Source organism: Meles meles, chromosome 1, assembly GCF_922984935.1.
Source record: "Meles meles chromosome 1, mMelMel3.1 paternal haplotype, whole genome shotgun sequence".
Classification (NCBI taxonomy): Eukaryota; Metazoa; Chordata; class Mammalia; order Carnivora; family Mustelidae; genus Meles; species Meles meles.
Window position 1 is genome coordinate 39,241,622 of NC_060066.1, and position 22,047 is coordinate 39,263,668.

The window sequence follows — 22,047 nt, forward strand, 5'->3', positions numbered from 1 at the left end:
TAAAAGAATTGCTTGGTCAGATTGTTGCTAGCTCTAATATTATTAGTCTGTTCAACGGTTCTGAGAACTGTTTGTCTGGGTTAAGCTTATTTTCTACTTGGTAAATTCTGCCTTTCAAATTGAGCTTGCAGTGATTTGGGTTAATTTTGGATTGTTTTTCCCTCCAGGTTGATAAGTTACAATTTAATTTCTTCAGGGGTGGTTTCTGGAGAATACAATATTGCAGGTACAGTGTACCATTTCTTTGTAATGATTCTGTTGCAGGATTTTTGGCTGCAGGCATTTTAGAATGATGGCTTTTAGGAAATAATTTTGTGATTTCTTGGGGCTTCTCTTTAGTGATAGTACACTATAAGGTCATTGAGCTTTTGCCTTTATCTGTGTTTTTTGTGTACTCATTGTTTAGGAAGAAAGGAATTTAAAGTTTAGAGAAAATAGCACTGGCCAGGAAGATCTGGGAAGGTCTAAGTTGGTATTTTTAAATGTTATTTTCTGATTATAATCAAAGTAATGTGTTTGGCTGGGAAGCTCTAGTATGCGGGAGATTGCAGGAAATTCCAGCCAATTGGATTTATTGCATACTTGTGCTGAGCTACCTGTTAGGTCTGGAGATAGAAATGTCCCAAAGAGTTTAGTTATTGTGGAGTGTGTTAACTGCAATCGGTGTGGTATCATGGCAGGGGCACAACGTACTTAGAAAAGAAACCAAACTCTAGGCTGGTCTCCAATGCAGTTAGGTGGGCCTTTTGGAAGATCTGGTCCATGGAAAATAATTCTCTTTGCTTTCATATCTTCTTTCCAACTGCTTCTTCACACTTTGGGCTCCCCCTGCCTGCTGTGGCATCGGCTTTACTTTCCTGGTGCCCTCCTTTTCCAGGCCTTCCCCAATATCCTCTTCCAGGTTAGACTGGGTGCCTCTGAGTTACCATAGAATCTTTTTTATGGCATTAATCACACCTGTTTCTCACTAAACTAAGGAAGGCCCTAGAGGACAGACTCAGCTTTGTATCACATGAGTTCAAACACCCGGATGAATAATGACTTTTAGGGCTTAAACATTTACTTAATTCTCTTTGATAGGCTTGTGACTTTCTAGGTCAGAATTTCATCTTCATCTTGTTTTGATAGTAGGCCTTGAGCATCTATACATGTACTGTAATTTACTACCTCCTACCTGTTTGCCTCAAAAGAGAAATTAGGATTGGGAATCTGCCAAAGTAACTTCCTGAGCTAAGGTAAGTAAAGCATTCATTCATTCACTCAACATATACATAAATTACCATCTTTGTGTCAGACATCATGGACTGCTCAAGAGTAAAAACATAATGGCTAATAATTGAGTATCTAAAATGATACTTTACTAAGTAATGTACACATTAAACCATTTAATTCTCTTGACAATCCAATGAGATCATACTTCATTCCATTTGACAGATGAGGAAATCAAGGCTTGTAAAGGTCACCACAATAAACCTGAATACAATACTTAACACCTAAGACCTGCATAGAGCCAAATAAGGAAAAGGGAGAAATACTTAAGATTTTAGGCTATCTTCAAGTAAGTATCTTGGATGAATATGTAAATTTGATTGGTTGGAGGCCTTTGTTTCCTTTGAAGGCGTTCTCCCCAACATGAAACTTGAAAACTGACTAAATGTATTTAATAGCTAAAAGTTAAGGGGTGGGGAGTGCAGTCTAGAGCCACAAGGGGGAGCTGGGACACAACAAAGTGAAGTACAGTTGAGCCAAGGAAGCAATGCCTTAACTAGGAGTACATCTCAGAAGGTAATGCCAGCCCAGGTCAGTACTTACTAGCGAAAGCCCGTTCAGGACCAGTTGGGCGACTCAAATACAAATACAAGGTTTAATACTTTGAATTGCAACTTTTATATTTGGAGAAAATCAGATGATTTTTCAGATAAGATCGAAGCTTAGGAGATGTTCTCACTCTACCACAATGCCCTTTGGGAGGACATTCTGATGAAAACACTCATCTTGAAATATTTAAACAAGCTTACTGAAAGTGTTCTGTTTAAAAAGTATCACTTGGTGGGGCGCCTGGGTGGCTCAGTGGGTTAAAGCCTCTGCCTTTCACTCGGGTCATGATCCCAGAGTCCTGGGATCGAGCCCCGCATTGGGCTCTCTGCTTGGCAGGGAGCCTGCTTCCTCCTCTCTCTCTGCCTGCCTCTCTCCCTACTTGTGATCTCTATCTGTCAAATAAATAAATAATCTTTAAAAAAAAAAAAAAGTATCACTTGGCCTCAAATACAATAGCTTCCATGGGAAAGATGTCATATTGGGGGTCATTTTTTTTTTTTTTTTTGGTTGGATATTTAGAGCACATGAGTGGGGGGGGGGCAGTGGGAGAAGGAATCCCTCGGCAGACTCCCTGCTGAGCATGGAGCCACACTAACACCCATCATAGGACCCCAAGATCATGGATCATGACCTGAGCTGAAACCAAGAGTCAGATGCCCAACTGACTGAGCCACTCAGGGGCTCCTACCTTTGGCTTTTTTTTTTTTTTTTAAAGATTTTATTTATTTGACAGAGACATCACAAGTAGGCAGAGAAGCAGGCAGAGAGAGGGGGAAGCAGGCTCCCTACAGAGCAGAGAGCCAGACGCGGGGCTCCATCCCAGACCCCGGGATCATGACCTGAGCCGAAGGCAGAGGCTTTAACCCACCGAACCCCCCAGGCACCCCTACCTTTGGCTTTTTAAAATTCAGCTTTGAGTTTTATTATGTAGCATGTAGGTCTAGTGCCCTGCTTTTAAATGTTGTATTTCTGAGGTAGGGACCACATCATAATTTTTATCAGTTCCCTTTCTGATGATGATTTAGGTTATTTTCAACTGGTGATTTATAAACTCAAGTAACGTTCTTTTTTTTTTTTTTTTTTAAAGATTTTATTTATTTATTTGACAGACAGAGATCACAAGTAGGCAGAGAGGCAGGCAGAGAGAGAGGAGGAAGCAGGCTCCCTGCTGAGCAGAGAGCCCGATGCGGGACTCGATCCCAGGACCCTGAGATCATGACCTGAGCCGAAGGCAGCGGCTTAATCCACTGAGCCACCCAGGCGCCCCTCAAGTAACGTTCTTGTATGGGTCTCCTTGTGTGTATGTGCTGAAGTCCTCTAGTTAGATGCCTGTGATGCAGTTGCTAGAGTGCAGGCTGGTGTGCCTTTTCAGTTTTTTTTTGTTGTTTTTTTTTTTTTAATATTTTATTTATTTGGCAGAGAGGCAGGCAGAGAGAGAGGAGGAAGCAGGCTCCCCACGGAGCAGAGAGCCCGATGCGGGGCTCGATCCCAGGACCCTGGGATCATGACCTGAGCCGAAGGCAGAGGCCCCAACCCACTGAGCCACCCAGGCGCCCCGCCTTTTCAGTTTTACTAGGTATTGACAGATAATACTCCAAAGAGCACGCCTATTTGCATTTTCACTAGTGTACAAAAGCCCCATTTTCTTCATCCTTGCCAACACTGTAGTTCCACACTAATTTTTGCCAAGCTGATTGTTTTAACCTGGGTTTTCCAGATTGCCAGTGAGAATCGAGGTTTTTTCCAAATGCATTTTGACCATTTCCCACATAACCATACCTTGCATTTAAAGTGAACTAGGAATTTTATACAGAATACCATTCTCTGAAGTGGTGAATTTTAATATTGTATTAAAAAAACCCAACTTATTCAAGTACATATGTTTTATGAATTTATGCATACATCCATATACATATATCAAGATAAAAGTCCAGTACAAAAAAATAGTCTTCCTATGGCCAGTGTTCTACAGAAGTAAGACTGCAAACTAATTTAGTCAAATGAGATCACAACACTAAGGCAGGATAAGGCAAAAGCAAATCATGTCCACAGTATGTTACAGAATAGCTTGCATAGCTTATTTATTCTCACTTGATAATCTCATTTTAAGGTTCTGAAGGACTTTTTCTCAAATTTACACAAGTTAGTGTTGTACTTTTGCTTTTGTGTTCTATAGCAAACTAGTTTTCTAAGTACTAGTCCTGTTCTACTTTACAACTTTTTAGACTCAATAGCCTGAGCTGTGGGGCTTAAGCTGCTTTCATTGTAACATTTGATATAATGACATACAAATACACAGCGCATTTCATATCTTCATCTGTATCTCAGGCGGTTTTCCAGGGCTTCCATCCTTTGTGTCATTTCTTCTAGTAAATCTCAAATTAAGGAAGAGGAATCTGAATTGTCTATTTTTATTTACAATCAAATACAATTTGATGTAGCTATGTAAAAATTTGTCCTCAAAGATACAAACCTTTGGTTTTCCCCATTTGGAAAAAAATTTTAACTCTGACTGAAGGTTTATAGTAAGCCATTTAACACATGCTATCAAGACTATGAATCTCTTGGGGCATCTGGGTGACTATTAGTTAAGTGTCTGCCTTTGGCTCAGGTCATGATCCCAGGGTCCTGGGATCAAGCCCCACATCAAGCCCAGATTGGGCTCCCTGCTCAGTGGGGAGCCTGCTTGTCCCTCTGCCTGCTGTTCTGACTGGTTGTGTTCTCTCTCAAGTAAAATCTTTTTTTTTTTATTTTAAAGATTTACTTATTTATTTGACAGAGATCACAAGTAGGCAGGGGGGGGGGGGAAGCTGGCTCCCCATGGAGCAGAGAGTCCGATGCGATGCAGGGCTCGATCCCAGGACCCTGGGATCAGACCTGAGCTGAAGGCAGAGGCTTTAACCCACTGAGCTACCCAGGCGCCCCAAATAAATAAAATCTTAAAGAAAAAAGACACAAATCCCCTTCAGGTTAAATACTTCAACATCAAAACAAAGTAGTTCAGTTACAAAAAAAAAAAATTATTTTTTTTTTTTGAGAGAATGTGTGTGAGGGGGAATGGGGCGAGGTGGGGGGAGAGGGAAAGAGAGAATCCCAAGCAGGCTCCACTCTCAACACAGAGCCTGAGGTGGGGCTCAATCTCACAACCTTCACATCATCACCTGAGTCAAAATCAAGAGTCAGAGGCTTAACCAACCAAGCCATCCCTTTAAAAAATGTTTTTAAATTTTACTCACACCTGTCTGTGTTGCTTATAAATTAGTTTGCCGTAATATACCTTTAGGAGCCAGAAGTGACAATTTGGGGAATGTAGTAAAGAGAATTGGGTTTTAGTAAGAGATGATGTCACGAGAGTGAAGAGATGGGGGAGTTTTCACCCATTATGCCAGATAATGGCCAAAGGGTAGCAACACTGAAGACTTCTGACCTATGTTCTTTTACAGATCACTTCCTTGGGCTCTAGTGAAGCAGACCCTCAGAAGTGTGGTGGGAAAAGAGAGAGGCGAGGGGCATTAGAACAAGCATTTGTTTTCATGTAAGTTCCTTAATACCCTCCACCAGTCCCCCTGGCAGAATGAGAGCCTGGATTCATCACCTACATTAACCACTGTCAGATTATTTTACTTAAGGGAACAGATTTCCAGCTTTCAGAAAGGGAATCGCTACATCTGTTCCTTATTATATAAACCCATTGGCAAAGAGAGAGTTCAGAATTCAACCTTCTCCCTATAGGCTAGTTGATGCATGTTGAGATAGAGATGAGCCAGCTTTAGTAAGCTTACTGTAATTTTAAGTTCAGAGCAACTGGTGATATAAAAATACCGAATCCTCATTTTTCTCCATTATCTCAAAGCATTCCTTTTATGTGTAATATTGGTTTAATGAATCATTGGAGTCTGCTGTTCCCTTGATAAAATGTTTCATCTTAGAGTGCTGATATAAAAGATCCCAGCTGCCAAACAAACAAAACAAAAACCCCAGTCCTCTAGAAACTACATGCTTACCAACTGTGGCTGCAGTGTGGCTTGGGGCTGAAAGAAAGGTTTGGAATTTAGATGGGAGTTTGAAACTTCATCATTCTACATTCTTTGCCGAGACTTACCATACTTTGATGGACATCAGAGCTGGTACAGATCCTTATCCTCCCAGTAGAGAGGGAGTTAAATTTTAACTCTGTCTTCTCTTACTTTGCGTCCTGACTGGCTGGCCTCAAATGCTGAATCCTAGAACAGCAGAGAGCAACCAAGTTCTTGACCCAAGCTTGCCATGAAGCTTGGCTTGCCCTTGATCTTCAAATACCTAGCAGTTTGCTTAAGAAAAAAGCCTTTCTATGAGTTCACTACTCTTGGATTTATGGAAATGACTTCATTTAATACATACTGACAGTATCCGTGAAGTTTGGTGAAATTCTTCATATCACACAGACAAGCACAGTATTAGAAAAGGATATAGCGTTGTGTTAACTTTCTCACTTCTTCATTTGCAAGGTTCTGGAACATGATAAGGTTTTCACACTTGCATTGATCGAGTTTTTCTTCCAAAGGACTTCCTGAGAAAGCACATGGAAAGTGTTCACTCACCTCTATAACCTACCAGACTTCCCAGATGCATAATAATAGGACTGAATCAGCACAGGGAAGAAACCAAAATGAAAGAAATGTTCAACTTTTTCCACGCAGCCAGATCCAGTAAATTCCAGGAGAGGGCTGCTGCTGGTGTGGACTGCAGGGAGGACTACTCCCATTTCTTTCAGCTAATTTTTCTAGTTCTCATTTTACTTAAGCCCTTCTCTTTCCCCCTTTCCCATTTCCTACTTCCTCCTTTCCTTTCCTCCTTGTGACTGAGTCTGTTGGCAAGCTAAGAAGCTGGTATCGAGCCACTGGAAGCAATACTGTATTTGGAATTACCTGGAGATTTTGTTGAATGGAAAAGTTTTTGTGTGGACTGTGAAACATTGTCTTCTTCAAACAGATATCGGTGTTGCACTGCAAAATTAGAACAGGAAAGTAGGTCTCGGATATTTACGGTGACTGGCTCAGATTCTGTAAAGAGAAAGAAAACTGAAGTCAATCCTGCTTTACATGGTTGTGATTATAACAGCCGTCAGCGGTCAGAGTAAGGTACTTAGTATTCCTAGCTGTGACACACAGCTCTACTTTGGGACATACTGTGGCCAAAGACTGTCAGTAGAAAGAGGCTATTACCAAATATGGCTTAAAGTATAGAGTAAATGTTTCCTATCTGATTGAGGGAAAAAAGCCATAGTTGGCATAATTCAAATCTTACTGACTCACTTCTTTATGACTTTTGTCTGGGGGAAATCATGGTGGAAGCATCCACCAAAAGTTCTAGAAACACTGCTTTTTATTTATTTTTTATTTATTTATTTATTTATTTTTTAAAGATTTTATTTATTCATTTGACAGAGAGAGATCACAAGTAGGCAGAGAGGCAGGCAGAGAGAGAGGAAGGGAAGTAGGCTCCCTGCGGAGCAGAGAGCCCGATGCGGGGCTCGATCCCAGGACCCTGAGATCATGACCTGAGCCGAAGGCAGCGGCTTAATCCACTGAGCCACCCAGGCGCCCCGAAACACTGCTTTTTAAAATTTACCTTTGGCTTTTTCGAATTTTACCTGTTGGCTGGTGGACCCTCTTTGGCAGTTCCTCTGCTGGGGAGTCCTGACTTCCATCAGAGTCTTCCAGAGCTGAGGGGGAAAAGATGACCAAAGGCAGTGACAGTCATCTGCGTGCGTGTGTGTTCCTTAGGAAACTCGTTCCAGACCAGCTCCCCACCTACCTGCTGTCACCCAGGGTGTTTCACTTTTATTTGGTAACACCAGTTTCAGAAAGCAATTGGTTTCCAGAGTAATCCAAGACCACACTAGGGACATTCTCTAGTAAGAGAAACCTGGACCCCTTAAGTACATCTTACTTAAAATTCCATGCCTAGAAGTTGGGATGGGAAAAGAGGTCATGCTGGCCAAGGACTAAAGCTGCAGGGGGACCCCCTCTAAGAGGCATTTCAGCTGGAAGGAGACAGCCTAGAGGTGAAATCTTCTCTCCTAGGCATTAGAAATCCGAAAGGCCGTAAATAAACAAATAAAAATAAAATAAAATAAAAAAGACCCTCAAAAAAAAAGAAATCCGAAAGGCCTTCTCGCCCCATCCCCCTCCCTCTTGTTGCTCTTTCCTTCAGAGGAGTGAAATACATCACTTCTCTTGGGGTTTGACTGGTGATGGAACCTGGGACAGGAGTAGGGAGCCTGGGCAGAGCTGTTCTACGTGAGTGTCCTGGCACAGTGAGATCAGCGCAGAGAGTTCTGGGACAGAACAAAATGGGAGATTCTAAAGGGCAGGCTTGTGTTCTGTAAACAGAAGACGCATTCCTTGCAGCAAGGTGTTCCTTATATTTGAAAGAATTACCTTCCCTTTCCAGTCCAATTACAGGCATCGCCTCAGCTCTGTGCCGTGTATAATGGTTGTGTCTTAGCTCAGTGTTTGTTTCTAGAGGGCTTTTGTGGGGACAAACTGTGCTCATGTGTCAAAAGATTGATCACACTGCCAAGCCCAGAGCAAGCGCTCATGCAATGCTAGCTGTGAATTCCGTCTTCTCTCTCCTGTTCTCCTTTTTGGGCATAGTGTTTCCAGACATTACTGGCCTCAAGCACCGGGGAGGCACTTTTTTGAGCACTTGGGAGGAACAGGTTGAGAATTGCTCCTCCAGGGGGTCATAGCTGCTCTCCTCGAGGTCAGCTACAGTACCTTCACATATGCCGTTCTTTAGTTTTTCACTTATCTCTCCCATCGTGCTGAAGTCTTCGGCATAGAAGAGATGCTTGTCCGTGGGCTCAGAGGCAATCTCTTGTAGTTCTTCCTCAATAGCTTTTCCTACCCCGACAGCATACATAGTTATGCCTACATTGCAGAGCAAATGAAGAAGAAGGTAGTTAGAGCTGTGTTCCCAGGGCCTGGAAGTTGCGTGTACCATACCTAAAGCCGGGTGCATGTTACATGGTGTGACTTGAGGGGTCCAGGTCAACCTCCCTTTATCTTTCTGCCATTTTTATTTTGGCCCTATGAACAAAAGAAGGGGTTCCAATGAGGGAAAGGTGAGGCACTAGGGGAGGTTGGGAGCTAGACCAGCAACCTGTTGCTCAGCTCTGGGCAAGGTCATTGAACAAATCTTCAACTTCTGCCTGAATTAGCCTTGGGGATAAAGTAGAAAAGAGCAGTATCTTATGGCTTATTAAATGGGAATCCCTTCTGGGAGAATTCCAAGAAGCAGGTCAATTTATGACCTTCTAACCTAGTTTCTACTTCTCAAAGGTACAGGATAGGAACCTTTAATGATGGGGGATTGGCATGCGGGGAAGCTGCATTCTATCTACTTCTCTTGAAAGGACAAAGCCTTATGAGGAGGCACTGAGCTGAAAAGGAAAATCTGCAGACCCTGGGAAATCCTCCATGTCAGACCAGACCCTGGGAAATCCTCCATGTCAGACAGAGAATAAACCCAAGTAGCAATCTTAGATATCAACAGGGATATGGGATTGCTCCAAAACCTTTTCTAAACAACAGAAATCATTAGACTCCCTTCCTCCATATATGCTTTGCTTGAAAGCAAAACACAGTAAGAACTTAAATTTTCATTCATGAAAATCTTTCATTTTCAACATTTTTTTAGCCTTGATATCTTGTTCTGGCTAATTCATTAGGCCAGATTTAAAAAATACCATAAAAATGGCTCTTTAAGCCAAGGGGCAAGAGTTATGCCTTGTTTTAAGTCTATGTAGGGTCTATCGGCAAGTTCAACATATTTGTCCGGGAGCCCAGTGACTTCATGCAAACTTCCTAAAAAGGATAATTACTATTTTAAGATTATATTAGCTATGCATAATATAATTCATTTGAATTATATTGAATTCATTAATTAAATTCATCAGAGGATGTCACTTCAGGTAAATTTTGTTGATTTTAGAACCAAATAAACATCAGTTTCTCCTACCACCTGCCCTGGGGTGATTGGTGGAAATCTAAATGGGGGAAAGAGGAAGGTAGACCAATCTCAATGAGGCAAATAAAAGGAATCAAGATACTGTCTTTGGAGACAAGCTACTTCTCCCAGTACACTTTAAAAATGCAGGCCAGAGGGGTTCATGGGTTTGATATGCATTCTCAGGCTGTTTTTACAGTCCACTCAGAGGATTCAGAACAGGACACGTTTTTGGCCACTATTCTATTGGGCTAGAGAGAAAGGTGTCAATCCGTGAGGTACACAATAGCAATAAAATGGCCTCCATCACAAAGAGTGTTTGAATGTCAGTGTGAGCCCGCGTTTCTGTGAGGAGGGACGGAGTCCACTAATAGGATTGCTAGTACTTTCTCTCCTTGTTCATTTACTCTCAAGTATTAGTCACACATGGACTACGTGCCACGCCTGGTCTAGGTACTAGGCCCATAACATCTGAGATGAAGCCCTGGTCTGCACACCTTCTCCTCCCTTACAGCAGTTGCTAAAGTAATGTACCCTCAACAAGTTCTTGAAGAAAGTGGCTTTCAACAAACTGCTTCAAGACCTCAAATTTTCTCATTTCCCCCAAGGAATCCAGTCACTTCGCCTTCCTCTAGTTCTACCAACCATCCTAGCTTTTGGGTTTCCTTTTTCTGAGGGCTACAGCTCCTCCGCCACACTTTGCATCTAGGCACAACTAAAGTAACTTCCAGTACTCCCTTCCCCCATGTCATCCATGAGTCTGGAAAACCTGAGAACAGGCTTTGCTTTCCCGAGTAACAACTGAGTCATGCTCTCTCCCAACATTTTGACTTTCTCAAAAGCTAACTTTTGCCTCCTACAAACACAAGAGTGTTCGCTATCATAAGACATGCAGAGTCGCTCCTGTCCACTGGAGGTCCCACGCTGGCCAGGAAATGGCCTGAGACCACTCGGGTGTGGTGGGTGTAGACTACGTGGGGATCCCATCACCGCCTCTAGGGGGCAGTGCAGGAAAGGTGTATCCATGCTTGACGGGCAGCCTCTCCCAAAGCTCAGGGCATCTCTCACTAACGGCCTCACCACCTCTGACCACCCAGTGAATGTAAGAACCCTGACCCTTGACTGACATACACCACATCTCCACCCCTTATTACCGCTGGCCTGGGCTTTACTGGCCCACTCCGAGACGTCATCCTGAGCCCGTCCATCCGTGAACACGATGGCCACTCTGGGCACCCGTGTGGAGAGAGGTCTGGCCCCTTCCACTTGGGTAAAACTTCTCTCAAACATGTGTTTCAGAGCCAGCCCCGTCATGGAGCCCTTGCCCATGTATTTCATGTGGGCCACGGCTTTCTTCATGTCCTTGGCCGAGTTGAAGTTCTTCAGGGTAAACTCTGTGCGGACCTGCGTAGAATACTGGAGCAGCCCCACTCGCGCGGCTTTCGGGGACACCGCCAGGGAATCTATGATGCCAGTGACAAACTGCTTCACAATCTCAAAATTCTCTTCTCCGAGGCTCTTGGATCCATCGATCACAAAGACCAGGTCGATCGGGCCTTCAGTGCATCCTACAGGAAGGAAAGGACAATCGAGATGGCCAAGTGGTCAAAATGCACTTGGAGTAGGAGATAAGCATGCTTCAGGGGGAGGCGGGACCCCTTGGGAGAATCCCCTGGGTTCCTCAGATCAGACACAGGATGGACGGAAGGGGCTGGGAGAGTCACAATCCATGGTAAATTTCCCATTTGCCTTCCCGCTGGCTTGTTAAATTGATAAAAACAATATTCTTCACAAGCAAAATCACACGACAGAGGTACAAACTGTTAGGGGAACCGGGCCCACACTGTACTCTGGGTCACTGACAGCCAAGTCTGGGAGGGGCTGTGGGTAGAGTACACTGTAGGGTCTGACAGCACCCAAGATTCCTACAACTTTCCTCCAGGAGGGTGACATCACCCCAGGGCTGGCATTCTGACAGACCGCCGATAAGGAAATTCTTCATCATCTCTTCCAGCGAAATTTCCTAGTCACTGAGCTGATATTTGTTACTCTCTGTGTCTTCCTAACAACTACTAATTTATTTGACAAAAACTGGCTTCTTGAGCACCTGCTTCATGCTTGGCAGCAGGCACGGAAAGATGGCAATAGGGACCGAGGCAAAATCCCTGACATGCCATGGCTTCCAGCCCCGCGGAGTCAGTCACACCTCCGCACCACCCACTAGTTACCTGGTTATGGTCCTCCTCTCTGCTCTGCCAGCTTCTCCTCAGCAAGGACCACTTCTTTCCCCCCATACCTGGCACACAATAGTTGTTCAGCAAATGCTTATGGACGGAATAAGTGAAGGAGGTGGTGCCCTTTGGGTGCCATACCTGTAAACACCCCATTGACCTATCCAAACTTAGAAATGAATCATTGCTGGGAATTTTTTTTTAAAGACTTTTAAAATGTATTTATTTGACAGAGAGAGACACAGTGAGAGAGGGAACATAAGCAGGGGGAGCAGGAGAGGGAGAAAAAGACTCTCCGCTGAGCAGGGAGCCCAGTGTGGGGTTCCATCCCAGAACCCTGGGATCATGACCTGAGCCAAAGGCAGATGCTTAACGACTGAGCCACCCAGGCGCCCCTTCACTGGGAATTCTCTATACGGAAGCTCTTCAGGCAACTTGGACGGCTGAGAGGAAAGCCCTGTGTGAATACTTAGGCAATCTGGGTGTGGACAGACTTTTTGTTATTTAGGGCTGCATAAAAGAATTTAGAGATCCCAAATGAATGATCTCATTTCCAACGGTCTACAGTACGCAATATAACGTTCTCTTTTCTGTATCAAGCAGTTGTCTGATTTTTGAAAGTGGAGCACAATAATACAAGTAAGGACACACAAAAGCAAATGATATGCTAATGCGCATGTGTGTGTCTGTGTGTGTATGTTGTTGGGGGTTGAATTCTTCTCTTACCCCATTAAGTGCTTGTTCCTATTATTCAACTTATTGATTGTTTGTTAGCAAAAGAGGAAAAGGCCAAGTCTCCGCTTCATTTACATTCATAGCCTGTTCTTGAATCAAAAGAATAAAAATTTAAGACTCAGGCGGCACACACATGACTCCCCAGCAGCCTGCAGAAATACTGGAATAATTTTCCAGCAGTAGGTCTGTTTCCCCCTCTTCCCCACACACTCTTTTCTTACAGAACAAAATCAGTCCTTGCAGACCCTATGCAGAGAGAGAGGCACAAAAGGCTTCTCCAGGAAAGAAGGTTGCTGGAAAGAGTAGAAGAACTTCAGGGCAAGAAGGACAGACTTCTGCTCCCAGACCCAGGAAGAATGATAGCTTCCTTGCGGGCTACTGATTTGCAGAGGGCTGTCCAACCGTACGTGGGCATTTTCTTCTCATGGTTAAGTCAAGGAGACTGCAAGTGGGGCTGTGATTTGCCTTCGGAAATTCATTTTCAAAGAGGTCCCCCATTTCAGGGCTGGACAAAACCTTTGAAGGTCATTAGTGCTGCCCTCCTGTTGTTTACATCCTTATAACATCCTTACGCAGTAGCCATTCAGCCTGGCCTTGAACACCTCTCCTGATGGAGAGCTCATCACCTACCCGTTAAAGCCCTGTCTCCGGACATGTCTGCTGTTGCTCGTTACAAGACGTACTGTTTGGTGAGTGGTTGGTAATATGCCAGCATTGGGCTAAGCACCTTTAAATATACGATCTCCTTTAATCCTCGTGACGATTTTGTGAGGCATTGTCCTCAGATTATAGATGAAGAAATTGAGACTCAGAGAAGGGAAATAATTTGTCCGAGGTCACACAGGTAGTATGAACAGGGCTGAAGTCCAGGTCCATCTGACCTGAAGTTCATGATCTTAACTAACTAATCACACCGCTTCCCTGAAAGTGTCTTTGTCCTCATGCTGAGCTGCAGTTTCTCCCCACTGTTCTCTCCTTCCCCAGCGCTGTCCTATAAATCACCAATGAAGTGACTGTCACCTTGGTATTTGAATGGTACCTCGAGGCTTTTTCTACAAAGATCCTCAGTTTCTTCCTTTAATTTTTCATTTGACATCATGCTGAACTTCTTAAATCTTGCTTGTCATTGTCCTTTTTCTTTAAATATTTTTTTCTAAAAAATAATGCATGCACATGGCAAAGAATTTATTAGCACCACGCTCTAACCAACTGAGCTAACCGGCCACTTTGGAAAAGAATTTAAACATTACAAAAGGATATATGCATGTATGTATGTGTGTGTGTGTATGTGTGTGTATCTATATATTTAGATAATACAAATAGAAGTGGAATTGCCTTTAAAAATTGCCAAACTGCCTACCTCAAGGCTATACTGATTCAGACACCTAGTGATAAATGTATTAAGTGTCTATTACAATATACCTTTGTCAACCTAAGGAATAATCAACCTTTTTGATCTCTGATAATAGGTTTTAAAAAAAGATATCACAGCTTTAATCTCCTAGTAGACATTTTCTCTTTTTAAAAAATGGTTCTTGGGGGGCACCTGGGTGGCTCAGTGGGTTAAAGCCTCTGCCTTTGGCTCAGGTCATGATCCCAGGGTCCTGGGATGGAGCCCTGTATTGGGCTCTCTGCTCAGCAGGGAGCCTGCTTCTCCCTGTCTCTCTCTGCCTCCCTCTCTGCCTACTTGTGATCTCTTGTCTGTCAAATAAATAATAAATAAAATCCTTAAAAAAACAGTTTTTGGGATGCCTGGGTGGCTCAGTTGTTAAGCATCTGTCTTTGGCTCAGGTCATGATCCCGGGGTCCTGGGACTGAGTCCCACATCAGGCTCCTTGCTCAGTGGGGAACCTGCTTCTCCCTCTCTGCCTGCCGCTCCCCTGCTTGTACTCGCTCTCTGACAAATAAGTAAAATCTTTAAAACATAAAATAAAAGTAAACATGGTTTTTATGTTTCATGTCATGTTTAGAAAGGTCTTCTCTACTCTGAGATTACTAAATAATTTACTTAAGATTTTTTTCTTCTGCTTTGGAAGGCATTTTTTTTAAATGTTTAAACTTAGATCTCTCTTTTCCTAAAATGCAAGGCCCAGACTGAATGTAATTCCCCAGTACAGAGCAGAGGACAAATCTTGCCTCTCTCATTCCAGTACGCTTATTCAGTCTAAGATCACTCCAGCCTATTGGCAGATAATGAACTTACTGTCAACTGAAACTAAAAGTTTTTCCACAGGTGCCTCAGTTAAGCTCCATTAAGGGAGAAGCAGAGGTGAGGGATTTGTTTCCTGAAAATACTCCAAAGAGCGATTGCTCCCAAGCCAAATTCAAGCAGAAAGCCCAGTTCAGATCACTTACTCTTGCACCGTCTTCCGTCCTCGGCTAGAACAAATCCCTCTGAGCATTTGCAGATGTAGGAGTTGCCACGATTAACACAAATGTGTTCGCAGCCGTGGTAGGGCGACTTGCAGATATCCTTCCCTGAGGGAAATACAGGGAGATGAGCAACTCCGTCTGTGCAGGAATGAGCCAGACTGAGTGGTCATGTCAGGATAGATCAAGGAATTAATCCATTTTTTTAAAAAAGCCCATCTCTGTTTAAACTTTCTTTTACAATATGCCCTTTTTTTCATTCTAATACTCAGGACGGGGCATGGGAAGGGAGAAACTCCTCTCAGAAGGCCCCAGCCTCCACAAGCCTGAATGATGAGATGGATGATTGGGTATCTCGTATTTCTTATTAATTTCTAGAATTATTTGATGTTGCTTTGGGGTTTGATTTTCCCATGCTACTGATTTTTTTCCCATAGACGTTCCAAACACTCCAGTTTCAATTAATGGACGTTTCTCATGTGTGAGGTACTTTAAATGCTTCAGTGTAGTTACAGCCCTCCAATCTTAATGATATGCTGTGAGAAGATGAAAACAGGAATAATTATACCCAGTGTTTACATGGAGAAACTCAAAACATGTCAGGAGTCACCTGAGGCCATGCAATAAGTTGATGGCAGAGCTGAGACACGCATCTCCCGTGTGCCCCTCCCCCACCCCATGAAAGCCTACGGCTCTCTTCTGTCATTAGCTCCCTCAAAGGAGAAGCTTCCTATAAAGTCGGGATTGGTAACTACAGATCCCCCTAGAAGTGTGAAGGGTGGTAATTGGTCTAGTAATCAAATTCCAGAGGTTGTGCCTGGTGTACAATAGCTCAATTTGCTGAGCAAAAAATACGTTGTGTGGATAAATGGCACCCGTGTGCACACATGCGTTCATAGAAATAAAATCATGAACATTCAGCTGGGGCAGACACAATGGGCAGAACTACTGAGGGAACGCCGTAGTGTGACGGTGAAACAGGGCTGTGCGGGCAGATCTGCAGCGTTAGGCCAGGGTCCTGCCAGCATCCCGGAACTCAGTTGTTCAGACAGAACATCTCACTAAAGGTAGAAGCCCCTCGCCCTGGTGGAGGAATGAGGACAGTGAGCTCCACTCAAGCCAGCTTTGTTGACATGTGGGATGTCCCAAGTTATTCAAAGGAGTCTCTGAGGTAATGCCCCAAAATCAACCTGAAAAGCAAATGAACTGCTTTTGCCTTAATTAAAAAAGAGCCATCCTGCCCACTAGAGCAGTGTCAACAAAAGCAAGTACAATTTCAACACCAACACCCCCCACCCAATGCCCAAATAGGGACTGATAGCTCAGAATCTCCCAGTGGGGAAAAATCCTTGCCCTGGGCTCTTCTAATGCCCACTTCGCCAAGCTCATGTGTCCCATCTGACTCTTTTTCTGGGTGCTGTGATGGTTAATTTTGTATATCACCTTGCCTAGGCTACGGTGCCCACCTCTTTGGTTAAACACCAATCTAGATGCTGCTGTGGGTATCCCGTATTTCTTATTAATGTCTAGAATTATTTGATGTTGCTTTGGGTTTGGTTTTCCCAAGCTTAGATGAGTTAACATTTCAGTCATTAGACTTTGAGTGAAGGAGAGTACACTCCATAGAGCTCGCCTCATCCAACACTTGGAGGCCTTCAGAACGGAAGACTGAATCCCCCACCACCACCCCAAGGAAGAAGGGATCCTGCTTCCAGACTGCCTTTGGATGAGAACTGCCACATCAGCTCTTCCTGGGTCTCTAGACTGCTGGCCTGCCCTACAGATTTTCTCTCTGTCCATCTGCCTCTATCTCCATGTCTATCTCTGTATATAAGCACGTGCATGCATGTGCACACACCACCTACTGGTTCTGTTTCTCCAGGAAATCTAATGCACCTTCTAAGTAAACTCTCAGAATTCGCTCAGACAGACCTACAGAGGCAAACAGTAGTGAAAATGGATAAATAAAACCCACAGAAAAATCCCTTAGTCCTCTCCCACCCTCTACCCTTACTTATAAGGTCTTCCAAGAAGAAAAAGCACTGGAATTATCCTTTGATCCTCATAGTAATTGCTGGCAGAGATTCTAATTCTGTCCAATGATCAGCCAGGCTCTGTGGGAGGCTCTGGGCATCCACACAATGGTTGTGCAAGGGCCAGCAACTGGGAGAAAACAGAGAGACGCAAAGAGCCTGACAACTCGTGACCTTGACTGAGAAAGTCCTGAAGAACTAAGGGTCTCCTGCACGGTCACTAGCCAACACTCTCAGAGCACCCAAGGCAGGACCTTGTAACAATAGGGGGAAGATTTTAAATACAGAATGAAGTTATCTAAGTGTCCAAGTCCTGCAGATGGAAGAAGTCATCTCTACCTGGAGGCCACTTACTTCGGCAGCGCTTCCCATCCTCGGCAAGCCGGAATCCTTCCCGGCACTTGCAGAAGTACGACTCATTACTGTTCACACAAATGTGCTCACAGCCATGGTCTACTGCTTGGCAGACATCTTTCCCTGAGGACAGCAGAGCAAGTCAAATCAATTTCACCAACGTAAATTTTCCCCCGGGCTTCACCTTGGAGGACTCACCCATCTCAGCTGCCAGACCCCACACCCACGGAAACTCAGTGATCCACGGGAGGAAAGTAAAATTGAGGATGAAGTTCAGTGGATCTAATTTAGGTTAACTCTTCCAACTTCCTCACTATCATCCCCCCCATCCCTCACCAGCACCACTTCAATATTCCATTAAATGCAATCGATCATTGGCTTTCTGCAGAGGCAGTTTCCGATAGCAATAGGAAACACTGTGGGTCTGATACGATAACTTTGAAGATTAAACCTCAATTTAGACTGGCATTGAAATCTAATTTTGGCTTTGTCCCTGACCTGTAGCTTTGGAGAATCACTTAACCTCTTGAACCGATATCTTTCCTGTCTGTGAACTATGAGAGTCATAATTCCAATTACCTATCTTTTCTTGAAACGTGTCAGCACAAGTTGCTCTTTGCAAGTGCTTTGAGAAGCTTGAGGAAAAGATGACTGATAGGGATGAAAATCATTTGCTCAGGGTTACGCACTCCCCTTTGATGAAACAGAGATGCATCTTGGCCCCATCTAAGAGGCCTTGTTTTCTGACACATAAGCATGGACTCATCATAAGGTGGGTCTCTACGAGAGATTTGTGCTCCCAGCAACAACGATAATATTATTAAAGAAAAAGAGAGGGTCACAGAGGTGAAACAACTTGCCTAGCTAATAAAGGACAGGGTTAGAAGGTGCTAGAATCTTGCTTCTTGCCACAGGGCATAAATGAGCAGCTTCGGTTGTACCTCTAGCCATGGCTTTTCTCATCTGTCCATTTGTTTGTTTTCTTTTAACAGGCGTTAGTTTTTAGAAAAGTTTAAGATTTACAGAAAAATGGAGAAGATAGCACAGTGTTCCTATAAACCCCAGGCCCAATTAGTAAATTACATTAATGTGATACATTCGTTATAATTAGTGGACCCATACTGATCCATTAAAACCAACTAAAGTCCATGTTTTGTTTTGTTTTGTTTTGTTTTACATTTCCTTAGTTTTTAACCTGATGTCATTTTTCTAATTCCACCCAGGACCCCACATTATATTTAATAGTCATGGGGCAGTGGCCTTCGAGGGGAACTGATTTCAGCAGAGATCAGGATGGTGGAATTCATGCAAAGATCAGACACAGACATGTGAGACAACCCCAGTGAAAACGTACTTCTGCAGGTTTTCCCATCTTCACGGAGTATATACCCTTCAAAACACTGGCACACAAAAGAGTCTTCACTGCTTACACACGAATGTTCACAGCCGTGGTCCCCCAAGGCACAGGAGTCCAATTCTGGGAATCCAATTGGAGTGAGAGAAACAGAAGGAAATGGTTCATACATTACTGACTTATTCAATCTTTTTTTTTTTTAAAGATTTTATTTATTTATTTGACAGAGATCACAAGTAGGCAGAGAGAGAGAGAGGGAGAGGAGGAGGAAGCAGGCTCTCTGCTGAGCAGAGAGCCCGATGCGGGGCTCGATCCCAGGACTCCGGGATCACGACCTGAGCCGAAGGCAGAGGCTTTAACCCACTGAGCCACCCAGGCGCCCCTATTCAATCTTTTAGTAACTTATTCCATCTTAAAAGACATTTGAGACACCTTCAATTAAAATGCTGTCTTATCCCATGATGCACATTTCAAAACAGAAAATTTGTCTAGGAGCAAAAACATTCTTCATATGTAAAGAGTACACAAAGTAAAATCATTTCTATAGAAAATGCACAAAAGACATGAAAGATGATTTATAAAAGGAGAGATATAACATGGCCTATAAGTATTAGAAAATAGTGCATCCTTGTTGGCTATCATATAACCATAATATCAACTTATCAACTTTCTACTTATGTATGCAGGTACATGTCACACTTAGGTAATCCGTTCTTCGTCTGCTCGTGCCGTCATCAACTATTTCATGCATTCCTACTCTGAGTCAGGTACTCTTCTGGGTTCTGGGAATTTAACAGTGAATAAGACACCATTTCCACTTTTGTGAAGCTTACATTTGGCAGCAGGTATGGGAGGGAAGAAGGGGAAAGACAAACAATAAAACAAATATATATGTCAGACAGGGAAATGGCTGTGGAGAAAAGCAGAAGGGAGAAAGAATGTGCCTGGACTGGGGAGGGCTTGTATTTCACATTCTGCAGGCAGATAAAATGCCCCTGAGCAGAGGCCTGAGGAGACGAGTAAGTGTATGGTATTTGGATGAAACAGCACCCTCAGCAAGGAACAGCATTTGCAAACTGCAGAGGTGAGAGCATGTGTGGCACATTTCAGGAAAAGCAAAGAGATAGGTGGGACCCACGCAACCGAGGCTGGCAGGGGACAAGGCTGGTAAGGCCAGCAAGGGGCAGACCCTATGGGCTTCGCGGGCAGCAGTGGGATCTGAGTGAGGAAGGGTCGCTGGAGCGTTTTGAGCAGTGAGGTCGCATGAACTGGCTTTGTCATAAAAGGCGTACTCGGTATGGATGAGGTAGAGCATGGAGAGCTGGGAGAAACCTCTTCCAGGAAGCCCGGTGGCCCCGATCAGGATGGTGACAAGTGTCAGACTGTTGGCTGTATATTGAAGGTAAAGCCTACAAGCTTTGCTGATGCGCTGATTCGAAGAGGCCAACTTCATTATGGATAAGAGAGAAGAGGCACGGATGCCCGAGGTTGCAGGACAGAGCAAAGAGAAGGGCTCTGTCTCCACAGGGCTGGGGTGGCTTCTGTTTGTGACTCTGTGAAAACCAAGCTGATATTTTAAAAGCCTGATACTGAGGCCATGGGGGAAGTGACTTCTTGTAAGAACGATACACAATTCTGAGTCAATGCCATCATTTCAGATGGAGGAGAATTTGACAATGGATACAAAGTCAAGTTATGAAAGCGAGGCTCCAAGTACATAATCACTTGTACAATCAGGCACAGACCATACACACATCTAAGGCATTTTTGCAGTTTTTCATTTTGGAGGGGAGTCCTGAGAACCGCCCTGTGGATCAGTCAAGGCCACTGATCTTATTCTTACTCACCAGCTGGGAGACTAAGGCAGGGGAAGACTAATGGCTCGCCAAGATCAATTGCTAATAAGTGATGGCATCAGACTCAACATGTAATCTTCTGATAATAAATCCCATATTTTCCTCCAACTACATTTCATTGCCATATGGTAAAGTAAGCCTTCAAACATGAAGGGAATTTTGCCCGTCTTCTTTTGGGCAGATGTGCTGCCAAAATCTTTGAACAATGGGAAAATATTATGTTAACTAAAATTATAACTGCAGAAGAGAGTCAAAGCAGAGCTTGCCTGTCACGTTTGCTCTGAACATGACTGACTTCTCCGGGCACAATCTAGACTCATTATTAATGCAGAACATTCCCCAGTGGCTTCGGGTCATTCCTCACATAGTGTTGAGTGGAAATACAATTGAGTGATCCACAATACAGACAGCTGGCTGGCTGTGGAGGTGAGCATTTTTTTCCCCACCATGAATTTATATTAAGAATACTCCATTTTCCAACATAATAAAACAGCTGTAACTCTTTCAGGCCAGCCTTGTCAAGCCATAAGCCAGACAGATACCCTCCCCGGTCATGGAGAAGAGTGGCTGAGTCTTGCCACACAGACCCTGAGCCATGGTGGTCTGCACCTGCACTGGCCAGATGCATCAGGAGCCTGCTGAGCCCAAAGCCACTGTCCATGTCACCCTTGGCTATGTACGATCACAGCAGCTCCCAGCCCAGAGTTTCTGAGTTCTCCTGAGAGCTCGTTCACATTAGCAGCTGTTTGAAATTTTATTGAGTACATGCCTTTTTTTTTAAAGATTTTTATATTTATTTATTTGAGAGAGAGAGAGAGAGCAAGCACAAGCAGGGGGAGGGGCAGAGGGAGAGAGAGAGAAGCAGGCTACCTACTGAGAGGGAAGCCCGATGTGGAGCTTAATCCCAGGACCCCAGGATCATGACCTGACCCAAAGGCAGCTGCTTAACCGACTGGGCCATCCAGGCACCCCAACTGGGTGCATGCTTTGAAAGCACAGGTGGAGTTTGGGTTTTTAACCTTTTCCCTCCTTGTCCCCTTAGAGCATCTAATCGGTTGATCGTAGAGCAGTGGTGAGCTCTCCATCTCATGTGAACGTTAGAATCACCGGCAGAGATATTTTTAAAGGCAGAACAGGCAGACGATTCAAAATTCAAACACATTAAAGGGGATATGCCCCCTAAGGAGGGGTATCTGGCATCATCTACCAAAGTTACACAATGGACCTTTGACCCCGGAACCTCACTTCAGGAATTCTCTCCTACAGGTACCTGGCACCACAGGAAGGGATATACTTTCAAGCTA

The 22,047-nt window shown here is 43.9% G+C and overlaps 1 protein-coding gene across 3 annotated transcripts in view; it reads right to left on the bottom strand.

The window, feature by feature from the left end:
• Positions 1–3,418: 3,418 nt before the first annotated feature.
• MATN2 (matrilin 2) overlaps positions 3,419–22,047 on the bottom strand; it is a 139,153-nt gene continuing 120,524 nt past the window's right edge. The window contains exons 12-20 of one of the 3 annotated variants that reach the window (XM_046010092.1): positions 18,888–19,010; positions 17,534–17,656; positions 15,132–15,254; positions 10,965–11,378; positions 8,580–8,732; positions 7,451–7,522; positions 6,726–6,860; positions 6,269–6,367; positions 3,419–4,187 (exon numbers count right to left, since the gene is read on the bottom strand). In XM_046010092.1, coding sequence (XP_045866048.1) covers positions 4,132–4,187; positions 6,269–6,367; positions 6,726–6,860; positions 7,451–7,522; positions 8,580–8,732; positions 10,965–11,378; positions 15,132–15,254; positions 17,534–17,656; positions 18,888–19,010 — 1,298 coding nt within the window. In that variant the 3' untranslated portion in view covers positions 3,419–4,131. The remainder of the gene's footprint in view (positions 4,188–6,268; positions 6,368–6,725; positions 6,861–7,450; positions 7,523–8,579; positions 8,733–10,964; positions 11,379–15,131; positions 15,255–17,533; positions 17,657–18,887; positions 19,011–22,047) is intronic. The other 2 variants (XM_046010098.1, XM_046010085.1) reach the window with 2 other exon arrangements.